The sequence below is a fragment of the Arachis ipaensis genome, chromosome B8, assembly GCF_059453495.1.
Source record: "Arachis ipaensis isolate K30076 ecotype BB chromosome B8, ASM5945349v1, whole genome shotgun sequence".
NCBI classification, from domain to species: Eukaryota; Viridiplantae; Streptophyta; class Magnoliopsida; order Fabales; family Fabaceae; genus Arachis; species Arachis ipaensis.
In genome coordinates, this window is record NC_142443.1 from 18464988 (window position 1) to 18478071 (window position 13084).

Sequence of the window (13084 nt, forward strand, 5' to 3'; positions counted from 1 at the left end):
GTAGCATTTTATCTATTTAATTACAGACAGATTTTCCATCTGTAACCATTTTCTACGGGAAAAAATTAATTTTACCGATAGAATTATCGACGAATTCTGTTTTCCGTCTGTAATTTATGCTAATTCATTTTTTTGTTTTCCAACAAAAAAATTCCTCTGAAATTCCGTCTGTATTTCTGTGGGATAAAATCTGTCGAAAATATCTGTCTGTAATAACAAATTTTCTAGTAGTGAATTAAATTTAATTAAATTGGAGAAAGTCTCAAAAAAAAATACGCAGATATGTCATACGGTTTTTTTTAAACATTTTTTTGGCACATAAATTTTTGTATATAATAATTTATTGATATAGTACAAAACTTTTCACGTAATATAAAATTTTTTATATATAGCACATAAATTTTTATACGAATATATTTTGTTGATTGGGTGAGTTAATATTTTAAATATATTATCTTTCAAAAATTTTATACTGTGCACTAAAATTTATATATTGTGTATTAAAATTTGTGCGTATATTGCAACAAAATTTTTTGTGTTGTATATATTTTATTGGTTAAGTATTAATATTTTGCATATATATTTTTTTAAAAATTTTTATGTTGTATACTAAATTTTTTGTTATGTATCAAAATTTATGAATGATGTGTTTTTGTTGGTGGAGTTTTAATATTCTGGTCATATATATGGTGGTTTAAAAATTTTATGCTAATAAAATTATTTAAAAGAGAAGACGAAGAAAATGAAAGAAAAAAAGAAGAGAAGAAGAAAAAAAAATGACATTAAAAAAAATGACAAGGATAATAACAAAAAATATGTACAACATATAAAATTTAATTATATATGGTTAAAAAATTATTTGTTTGTCTAATTTTATTAATTAAAAAGAGACGTTGTGGATCACTTTTTTGGTGATTCCAAAAAAGGTGATCCATATATAGCTGGATTTGTTTTTTTTTTTTTTTTTTATAAATTATTTTTAATTTTTATTTTAAATAATTAGGCTGAAATGAATATGATTGTATATTTTATTACCAAATAATCTACCAATCAACTTTCTTTAATTCTTGTGGCTGACTGCCAAGCTATAGACATATTAGGAATGATGATGTAGGATCATGGGATAAATCCAATGGATAGTGAAGTAGTTTTCTTTCTGGATTGTACGAGGATGATAATGAGGCGATTGTTTATTGTGCTTAACATTGGAGGTTTAATTTGTCCCAAAAAAGATGTTTCAAAAATAATATTTGGTTTATAAAATATAAAAATAAGATTATTTTAAAATATTTGATATTTATTTTAAAAAATAAGTTCAGCATCAAATTAAAAAAACAAACTAAAAAATTAGTTAGACCATTATTATATATAAATAAAATTTTATTATTCTAATTCCATTTTTTGATGTCTGTCAAAGAAAAAAGATGGTATGACTCCTTCAGGAGTCTCAATAGCTATGCTGGAAAAGTTTTGATTCGGGATGATTTAAAAAAAATCTTTAATTCTTTATATATTTATGTAAAAGATATGAATTTTACTCATCTAATAAAGTGAACATCCATATACCTATATGTACTAGTTACCAAAAATATATATACCTATATGTATATTGAAGATTTTTCATCATTTGATCTTTTAATTATTTTTTTTACTAACTCCAAAATTATCATTTTCTATTTTTTCAACTTTCTAAACAAGTTCTACAATTTATTAATTTTGATTTCAAAATGAAAAATAACTATATAAATCTTAAAAAAATCACATTTCTATTTTATATTTAGTTTTTAGTATTTAATATCTTCTATTTAAAATACTTAAAATACAAATAAACAAGCACGTTGATTTACTATTAGTGTTAAAAATGAAAAAAAAGGAATTAAATTGTCATTAATTACATTATTTAGTGAAATTTAGTACGTACTAGAATCTATTGAGATAAAATGAGAAAATGAAAAGAGTGGTGATCAGTAGGTCAGGTACTCGAACGGATCGGATATGGGTGTAATGAAGGGGCAGGCGACTGGGAGATGGATGTCAGTGAGCTCCGGCAGATCCCTCTTTCGAGCTAGTGGGTTGAAGAGGAGGTGGGGCCACCTGCAAGGACTCTTGACACTCAAGTTAGCGTCCGTACAACAGGTGGCAGATAGGGTTAGGGTTTTTGTGACGTACCTCTAGGGAGGGGTAGGGCCCTCCCCTTATATAGTCTGTACTGGAGTGGGTCCCACGCAAACAGACCCTCCTTCCTAAAAGTTTCTTTCCCAACTATCCATGTTATCGCGGGGAGGGTGACATTCGGGTCACGCCCTGGCTCGGGTTCGGTAACCCGCCAGGTCAGGTAGACGCCCGGACCCAGGTCCTTGGTCGTCGTTGGGCTAGGCCGGAACAGTGCCCCAACGTGCCAGCTGCGGTCGTGGGCGTCGTGGTTGGCGCGTTCTTCTCAACTCCCCCTTTTGTGGGGTTCCTGTTAGGTCGGCCGCCCGTGATATGGGCGTGCACCCTACGCGCGAGTAACCCTCGCCTATACTTGGGGACGTCAATCGTCGCCTTGTTTCTCGCGCCGGGCATTTAATTTTTATTATGGCTAATTTGAAGCCTGGTCGAAAAGACTGATATACCCCTGACCTTTCGTGCTTCTTTCTTGACGGTTACCATTATGATCTTTTCAAAACTCTCTTTTCCTCTTACTCCCATTCATTTCCACATTCACATCCTTCCATTGTTTCATTCTCTGATTTGTTCTTTGTGGGATTCTTGGGCGTTTCTTCTTTATTTGGTTGCTATCCTCTCGCCGCATATTTTCTTGGTAAGTACCTCATGCTTCTTTCATTGTATGTTTAGTTCTGCGTTGTGGCTATTACTTTCATCAGCTTTGTCAGACGATGCATGCCGCTTTCCTTCTTGGTTCATATTTGCTCGAATCATCGTAGTCTTTGTTAGGTAGTTGCTAGAAGGGTACCATCTAGGCATTTGCTTCTTGAATATGGGTTTTAGGTACTAGCATGAGCGCTCTAGATCATTGTAGTTAATTATAGTTTCTTTTTTGTTCATCTTATGGCTTTACGATCTCCCGGGTTAACTCGAGTGGTGCCCCCACTGTCGGTATGGCTCGACCTCTGGCACCGAATGTTATTGATTTTTATGCCTGGGTTACTTCGGACGTAAAGGATACGCCGTCTCGAGTAACCAAGGAGGACCTTCAGGCTTTCCGGGACGCAGGCTCTTTATGCGGGGGAGGTCTCGAAGAGGCTAACTATCAGGTCTACTTCCCCGGTGATCGTGAAAGAGTGTGCCATAAAAACATGGCCTCCCCCCGGGTGGTTGACTGGCTGTGGGTATACAAGCCTATGTTCACCACGCTGGGTCTTCGTCTTCCATTCTCTCCGTTCGTGATGTCGTTACTCAATCGCTGTGGCATAGCCCCATCACAGCTTCATCCTAATAGATGGGCCGCCGTTCGGTGTTTCGAATTGGTGTGCGAGTATCTGGGGCTACCGGCCTCCGTGAACGTCTTCCTCTACCTTTTTCTTCTGACGAACCCTTCTCGCAAAGAAAAAACGAAGAAAGGGTATATGTCCTTCCGAGTTGTTCAAGGCCGTAGGATATTTGGTCTCTTTGAAGATTCTTTTCACCACTTCAAGAATACCTTCTTTAAAGTTAGACCTGTCCCAGGTCATCACCCTTTCTGGCTTACGTGGGAAGGGGAAAGGCTGATCCTGACCTATTGGAGTTTTGGGGCGGGTTCCGACTATTTAATAAAGGAGACTTATGAGGGGATGAATAAGGAGAACCGTTGGATTGCCGACATACTGTTGGCGATTTTTGGCTTGAAGAATCTGAATCCCCATATGGTGACGGGGGACCGAGAGATTGGTCGGGCCCATGTTGGTAGGTTACTACCTCGTTTTCTCATGGACTTTTCCTTTCTATTTCCTTGAAGTTTCATATTACTAACTTGTTATCTATTTTCTTTACAGTTTCCATGGCTGACGGGAAGACCACCATGGCCAATCTGATGGCCCATTTTCTTGGTGAAAGTGACGATGACGACTCTTCGGCTACTCATTCAGATACCCCAGGATCTAACGTTGTTGGTGAAGGGAGCGGTCAGGTTGCTGCAGGGGATCAGGACGATTCCCAGTCCTCCAGCGATGTTCAAGCTGAGAATTCCCTAGAGAATGCGGCTGTGGAGGAGCCGGTCCTGGAGCAAGGGGCTAGCCCGGAGGTTGATGCCGACTTGACTATCGTGCCCAACCCAAAAAAGCAAAATGCGTCTTCCGGGAAGGCCCTGACCGTGATGGAGAGGAGTTTTGACACTGGGGGCTTCATCAATTCCCAACTTCTTCCAGAAACCGAGAAATTCTTCCAAGATGAGGATCTTGCTGGCCAGGCTAAGTGGGTCTACCGCAGTCTCCTTCGAGCCGCTGCCATTTCCTGGAAGACAGAGCCTGTTTTGGCTCCGTATCAGGCCTTGGAGGGAAAACTCCGGGTCTCCCAGAAGGACATTGCCGGTTTGAAGACCCGGGCGGAGTCCCTCCAAACCCAACTCACTGAGAAGGAGAAGAAAGTGGAGGAGGGCGCTTCTGAGATCAACAGGTTGGTAGAGGCGATCTCTCACTTTCCAAAGATTTGAATGCTGCTCAAGGTCGGGCTGCTTCAGCGGAGGCCAAAGTTTCTGACTTGGAAAAGAAGCTGAAGGAGTTGGAAGAAAAGCATCGAGAGGTCGAGCGATCAACTCAGGTTGCTCAGCAGGAGGTCGTCTCCTTGAAGAAGAAGAAGAATAAGGACATCGTGAGGGACACCAAGAAGGCCGTCAAGGCGACCGAAGAGGGGATTAAGGTTCAGATTGCTGTCCTGGCACCCGACCCCGATACCTCCTCGGTTGGGGCCTTCAAAATGGTCCAGGACGGCAATATTGTGGACATACCCAAAAAGACGAGGGCTTCCCAGTAGTTGTATTTTGTTACTTTGTTTGTAGTTATTGTTGGACTTTTTGACTACTTTGGGCCGGGGTGCTGCCCTTGTATTTGTAACATTTTGGACTTGCCGGGACGAGTGGTTGCCCTTGTAATGTTTGACTTAGTAGTTTTAGGAGACAAACTTTTACTGCTTTAATGAATGACTAATCGTCCAGCCGAGTTCGGGCCTTCGCTTTTTAACTGTTTATATTGCTTCGTGCTTACTCTAACGGTTGTGTAATAGTGGTTATGATCTTGTTGACTCCCGGAGTGATCAGTCCCGGGTTGCCTTGGTATTGGCAATTGAGTGGAAAGTAAAACATTAATTGAACTGAACATATGTTAGGGATAGAGAGTTTTAACAAAATAGAAAGGGTACCAACTTTAAATAAGATGATACAAGGGAAAACTTAAGCGAGAAAAATGAAATGGTAACATTACTAGATCGGGAACATGTATGGTTGTTAGGTCCAAAGCCGGCCTCTATGAGTAGAATTTCTTCAGGTTCGCCGTATTCCATGTTCTGGACACCTCTCTTCCGTCTAGTCGTTCAAGCTTGTAAGCTCCGTTGCCAAGTACCTCTTTTATTTTGTATGGGCCTTCCCAATTGGCCGCTAGTTTTCCTTCTCCCGGGGTCGGTAGTCCCACATCATTGCGTCGTAAGACCAGGTCGTTTTCTTCAAAATTCCTCTTTAGCACCTTGGCATTGTACCTTACAGTCACTCTCTGTTTCAATGCGATTTCTGATAAATGATCCATCTCTCTAGTTTCATCAATCAGGTCCTTCTCTACTGCTTCCTCAACTCCCCCAAAAAGCAGCTGCGAGCTCGGTTCTCCTACTTCCACGGGGATCATCACATCAACTCCATAGGTAAGCCGAAAAGGTGTTTTTCCGATGGAGGACTGTGGTGTCGTCCTGTAGGACCACAGGACCAAAGCAAGTTCGTTCGTCAATACCCCTTCTTCTGGTTAAGTCGTTTCCTCAGGCCTTGGAGGATGACTTTGTTTGCTGCTTCTACCTGATCGTTGGTTTGTGGGTGCTCTACCGACGATAATATCTGCTTTATCCCCAGCCGGAGAGGAACTCGCCAAACTTCTTATCGATAAACTACGTCTCATTATCCGATATCACGACTTCTGGGATTCCAAATCTGGAGATCACCTGTCTCCACATGAATTTTTGGCAGTTTGCCGATGATATACTAGCCAGTGGCTCCGCCTCGACCCACTTAGTGTAATAGTCAATGATCACGATCAGGTGTTTGACCTATCCAAGGCCTAATGGGAAAGGCCCTAGTAGGTCGCTCCCCATTGACAGAAAGGTCGGGGAGCCATTAGTAAACTCAGCTCCGCTGCTAGGGTTCTGTAGAAGTTGGTATTTTCTTAGTATTTTTTGCACCTCTTTACGAACTCTTGGGCATCTGACATTATTGAGGGCCAATATTAGCCAGCCCTAACGAGCTTTCGAGCGAGGGCCTTTCCGCCTATATGGTGGCCGCAACACCCCTTATGGACTTCACTCAGAACATAGTCTGTCTGGTCGGGGCGTAGGCACTTCATCAGAGGTTGACTCAGCTTTGCGGGTTCCCTCCTCCTCGCGCACTTCCTCCTCTTCCTGCTCATCGACCAGGCCCAACAGGAAATTCATTCTCGCCGTCTCCACAGACGGCACCAATGATCGGTAGGTCGAATACTCGAACGGATCGGATATGGGTGTAGTGAAGGGGCAGGCGACTGGGAGATGGATGTCGGTGAGCTCCGGCAGATCCCTCTTTCGAGCTAGCGGGTTGAAGAGGAGGTGTGCCACCTGCAAGAACTCTAATGCTCAAGTTAGGGTCCATATAAAAGGCGGCAGATAGGGTTAGGTTTTTGTGACGTACCTTTGGGGAGGGGTAGGACCCTCCCCTTATATAGTCTGTACTGGAGTGGGTCCCACGCGGACAGACCCTCCTTTTTGAAAGTTTCCTTCTCAGCTATCTATGTTCACACGGGAAGGGTAACATTCGAGTCACGTCTTGGCTCGGATTCGGTAACCCGCCGGGTCGGACAGACGCCCAAACCTGAGTCCTTGCTCATCGTTGGATTGGGCCAGAACAAGTGATATATAATAGAATAAATTTTAAATCCAAATAAAAGCAATTTATTATGATGGCCATAAGATAATATAAAAATATTTAATAACTAAAAATATTTAACTAAAATTAATTAGAATTTATCTTATTTAATATTATTAATTATTATAATAATTAATATATTAATTATTATAATAATTAATAAATATTAAATAAAATAAAATAATTTTTCTAACATTACCGGAATAATATAATGGTCCTTCTATGGCCAAAGTTAAAAGAAAATTGAGGTAACGGTCCCCCATATATAACAGCTGTACCTGTTGCCTCATGCATGAACACTGCATAAATTCAATTTTGTAAGACCGATTCATCTCTATCTTCATCATATATATCATAGTCGTTTAATCGTTTTGTAATTACGGATAAAATAAAATTATCATTTACTCAAAACTATTATATTCTTATGTGCATAAAAGACCCAAGTATAATTTTTTAATCATATTTACGTATTCTATATTAAATTCTCTATCCACTTTGTTTTGACTCTGGAAACCGAAAACTGTAAACTACAAAATTCATCGTTTGATGCTTGCATCCTTATCTCCACGTTTAAAAGGAGATTGTTTTAGTGTTTTCATTTAGTTATTAAAATTCTTTATTAATAAATAAAATTTCTGTTGCTGATGTAAATACTAATAAAATTGGCAACATGGTTGGACAAACGCCGAGACATAATCTAAAAGTAGAAAAACAAATTAAGATTATCTGTAGTTTATTATTATGTAATTTAGTTATAGGTTTTTTTTTGTTTTTATTTGAGATTAGGAGTACGAAAGAATTTTTTTTTTGGCTTTAGCTTTATGTCTTTTGAATAGTTTGTGGTAGTTTTCTTTGCAAAACCATTTTATTTCGTTTCTCACTTTTAAAGATCAAGCATAATAATGTTAATTGTTAAACCAAAATGATACCACACGTAGTTTAATTATTAGAAAAAAAAGAGTAAACCACAAACGTGACAAAAATGTTCTAATTTAATTTGAAGCAAGTCTGTAGACTGCAGCTATGTATTTACTTCATATTAAAATATTTTTATTTTATTTTATTTTTAATTTTCATGAATACTTTGTCGTTTCCATTTTTAAGGACACTTTTTCAATAATTTTTTTGAAAAAAAAAATTGTCGCTACTAAATTTTCAAAGGATTTTTAGCTGAATTAAATTAAGTATATTGCCTAATTTTATTAAATAAAATGAATATATTAATTACAAAAAAATAAAATAAAATAAAGAATGCATCATAATCAATTATCTTTATTCTCTACGCAAGTAACTGACTAATTAAATCTCCCTAATTTCTGGTCCAGGGGATAGTTTTCTGTTATATCTTATATCTCACATGGTTAAATTTTGACAAAATGAGTTTATTTCATTAATAATTCCATCTAATTCACGTGGACACAATCAGATTGATTACGTCCCCAATGATTCGGTAACTCTTGTTAGTTATGATAGTTTAATTTTTATGGAATGATGAGATCATACAACTTTCTTTACCTAACTCCTTTTCCCGTCAGGTTTACTTTAGTTCGGTTTAGTTTTATTTATTGGTGAGAAATATTATATGTATATTAGATATTACAAAATAAAAAAAGAAATTATTATCAATTTTAAAAATAATTTTAATACATTAATAATGTAAAAAAAATATTATATAATTATATAATCAAATTTACGTATTTAGATAACTTTTAAAATAATAAGTTAAAAATTGATAATTTTTAGTAATGTGATGATATTTATATATACACAATTAATTGTTTATGATATGACTAGTAAACATCGGTTACACGTTATAGCTCGGTAACGTCTGAGATTTAATCATAACCGACGATTTTATAATGGCCATAAACGACCTTAAATCAATAACGTCGGATTTACAATTAATTCTCTTCCTGGACGTTATAACTTAAGGAAAACGGCCGACATTTTCCGCTAATATAAAGCGGACGAGAAAGCTAAGGAAAGTATGTCACTTTTTCCAAATATAAGATCTATTATCCACTTTACACTAACTTGAGCGTCGGCGTGCCTTTGCAGGTACCTACCCTCGCCGTTCATCCATCGCCGACGTATATCTTGGTCCAACCTAAAAGTCCGCTGACCTTATCAGAGGACGAGCTATACCTCAGAGTATTCAGGCAAGAACAATTTATATAAAGAGTTACTTACATACAAGTGTCTTTGAATAAAAATAATAAAATAAAATTGTTAAAATTTAATATATTTGATTAAATTATTATATAATTATTATTATTTTCATGTAATAATCACTCTCTATGAAAATTCTTTTACACGGACAAAAATTAAAAAATACACAAACCCTAGTGTATGAAGGAACCAGTAGCCGCACCATGTTATATTGGTGATTGAACTTGTGTATTTCATATACTCCAAAATTAACGTAGTACCTCTTCTGATGTCTTTGCCAATAATGATTTTATTTTTTAAATTGTTTTAAATTATACTACAAAATATAGTCTTATATTGACGGTAGAAATAAGATTATTATAAATTTATCTTATTCATACCGTCAATAAAATATGTTTTAATAAAAAAAATTATCTCGTAAACAAATAAAATATGTATAAAATTTTTTATTATTTATCATATTAATAATGTAAACGAAATAAATTTATAATTATGTCATTTGTGTGCCAACAAAATAAGTAATATGAAAAAAAACTAATTTTCTAGGAGTGTAATTATATTACATTATATTATATTATATTTATATTTGAATAAAAAATTCTTTTTTCTCCTTAGACCATCTCCAGTAGGGAACTCATTCCAGTCCTTATTTATGGCCCACCTATCATAAAAAGTAACTCCACATTAGTTTTTGTATCATAAACAATAAACAGGAACTCAAATAATCTCTCTCTTCTCCATTAGAAGGAACTAACTTTAATCCCTATTGTGGTCTTACTTAATTAATTAATTAAAATAATTACAATTAATATAATTATTATTTTTTAATAATAATATTATTTAAATTTATAAATTCAAAATAATTTAATATTATAAAATATTAAAATAAATAACTTAAATTTGATTAGTATTTTAAATTTTATAAATAAAAACAAATAATCTAACTAAAAATTATTTTATAATATGTAAAAATTAAATTTATTTTTTATGTAAAATAACTTTAATTAATTATGATTTAATATAACAATATAAATAATATTTGATATTAATTTAACATAATTATTTATATTAATTATAATTTAATATAACTAATTATTAAATAATTAATATAAATTATTAATTAAATAGATATCTAAGTATTTAATATAATAAATTATTATAATTATTAATAAATTAATTATAATTTAATTATTTAATATATATATTTAATATATATTTTTTTATTAACTTACCACATGGCATGATTTTATTGGTTGTTGCAAGTTCCTGTTTAGAAGGACTCTCAACCTTGATCCACGTGAAGAGCCCTCCTTCTCTTTTCACTCCAATGGTAATTGAGTCCCCATATGTCAGAAGAGGAACTCTATTTCTTAGCATTGGAGTTGCTCTTATACCATTTATTTGGAGTTCGACAAGTCACATGCGCAGAGGCGGAACTTGAAACAAAAATTTGGGGGGCCAGATAGAAAATAATTATCAAAATGTTTTTGATATGGACCCGTTTAAGATAAGTTCGTCTAATCTCATCTCTCTGATTTAGGTGATATTGCTAAATTTAAAGCCATTTTTTAAGATCTCGTTCCAAAAAGTTAAGGTTAAAGTCATCAGATGTAACTTTTTGAACTTTTGAAGGTTATATCTCACTTTCTTCGTGATTCATTAAAGTAGAAGAACTATCTACAGGTGTTGATATTGTAAAAGTTATATGTTCTCCTTCTTAAATATTAGCCATCCTCTTAAAAAATGTATCAATTCTTTGATTTTTCATTATTATTTTATATAAAAATTTGAATATATATCCTGTAAAATATGTAAAGAAGAAGTTAGAAGGACAAATATTAAAATTTATAATATTTATTGAATTTTTTTATCAATTTATACAAATACAATAATATTAATACTTATTGAATATTCTATTATTTTTTATCATATAAAAAATAAATTAAATAAATAGTAAAATATAAAATAATATTAAATTAAATAAATAAAAAATATCTAATTTTTTATATTTGAACTTAAAGATAGAGAGAATGTTGTTTATTAAACTTATTAGATACTTTAAGTCATAGTAAAATATTTAAGTCAATTGAACTATTTTTTATCTTTTAAAAAAGTACTACTAAGTTTTTTATAAAAAGTTTGGGGGGTCATGACCCCCCTTGTCTGAACTAAGCTCCGCCACTGCACATGCGAATCCCGTCCTTATCCAAGTTACAAAATAATAATTATTATTTCATTTCAAGAGCTGAAAAATTCAAAGCCGAGAGATAGCACACTTGTTATAGGATATTTGGTCGGTTGGTAGGTGACATTTGGATACTCTTTATTCTCTTTTATCTCAAAATTTGAAAGGTAATATTCTCTCTTACAATCCAGATGTGCAAGCAGGTCCGAAAGTGGGTTGGTATTGATTTGGGTTATGACTCACGCAATGGTTACTTGTGGTTGTGTAAGAAGCTTTTTGGTTGGGAAGAGCGGGAGAATTGGCTTTGGCTTTGACGTCAGCTTGTTCCGGAAAAGCATAAGTTTTTGGGTTGGTTGCGTTTTAAGGAGGCTCTTCCTATTGCAAGTTTTCGCTTTAGAAGAGGGATGTCGTCATTGGATAGGTGTCCAAGATGTCTTTCTAATCAAGAATCGGTTTTACATTGTATTCGGAATTGCCCAAAAGCTCAGCTTGTATGGCACAGGTTGGATATTTCCTGTCATCCTTTGGATTTGAAGAACTGGTTCTTGTATCATAGCAGAGAGCATCCGTTCAAGTTCTTTTCGGGACTTTGGTGGATATGGCGAGTAAGGAATAATGATATCTTTAATCCTCATGAAACTTGGCCTCCGAAAAAAGTGATTTGTCTGGCATTAACTTCAGAAAAGGAACTTAGGAATGTTTTTGAATTACAACGTATGTCCCTTCCCTCTACTCTAAATGGTTTTTGGAATCCTCCATCCATTGGTACTTTCAAGATTAATTGTGATGCTAGTTATCTTGGTTCGGGTGATAGTGTTGGTTTTACTTGTGTTATTAGAGATTGTAATGGGAGTTGGCAAAGGGGGTGTTTGGGAATGATTGAGAGTAATAGTATTCTTTAATGGGAATTGTTTGCTATTTGGAGATGATATCTCTTAGTTTGGGATGTGGGTCAACGAGATGTTATTTGTGAGACGGATTATGTGGAAGCATTTAATCTTGTTACTAATCACTAAGATGGTTTTGGGTTTATTAATCTATTGGTGCTCAAAATAAGAGATATCATGCATTGGAATTGGCATGTTGACTTTCGTTTGATTATGAGAGATGCAAACACGGTGGTAGATACTATGACAAAGATGGCGATGAAGTTACAACTTTCTCATGTGGAGCTTCCTTCACCTTGAGAGGAGTTTAAGAGTAGTCTTAAAAAGGATTGTCCCTCTATTTAAGAAGATCCTTTATTTAATTTTTCTTTTTTTAGTTTATTTCAGTCACCAAAAAAGGAATGTGGATATAGATTTTTCACCCACTTTATATATATAATAACTTGATTTATGGGGTATGGATACTATATATTTTATGATAATTTTTTTTTTAAATTATTTAATCAACTAAATCCAATTAATTTGTTATAATTTAATTCAACTCCACGCGCTATTATTTTTAAGAATTTTTTAACTTAATGTACAATTATATATAACTGGCTTTTTTATATAGATTTTGTTTTGTTTTTTTTTTCAGTATTTTTTACATTTTTTGCGTTCTTTTTTTTCTCTGCATTCTCTTCTTTTTCTATATTTTCTTTGTTCACGATAATACTCTTTGACCTAATTTAAAAATTTAGATTAAATTTTTTTGAAATTAAATTGTAAAATCAA

General features: G+C 34.6%; 1 protein-coding gene across 1 annotated transcript; it reads right to left on the minus strand.

Annotated features, from left to right (window-relative positions):
* Positions 1-5438: 5438 nt before the first annotated feature.
* LOC148547351 (uncharacterized) lies at positions 5439-6383 on the minus strand. The gene is made up of 2 exons (XM_088495400.1): positions 6355-6383; positions 5439-5871 (listed from the first exon to the last, which is right to left on the minus strand). The coding sequence occupies exons 1-2, from the start codon at positions 6381-6383 to the stop codon at positions 5439-5441; spliced, it is 462 nt and encodes a 153-aa protein (XP_088351526.1).
* Between the last annotated feature and the right edge of the window lie 6701 nt (positions 6384-13084).

Coding starts and splice junctions, on each gene's coding strand:
- LOC148547351 (XM_088495400.1), bottom strand. CDS start 6,383: ATGTCAGATGCCCAAGAGTTCGTAAAGAG. Junction 5,872..6,354: donor GCCCAAGAGTTCGTAAAGAG/GTGCAAAAAATA, acceptor GTGGTCCTACAG/GACGACACCACAGTCCTCCA.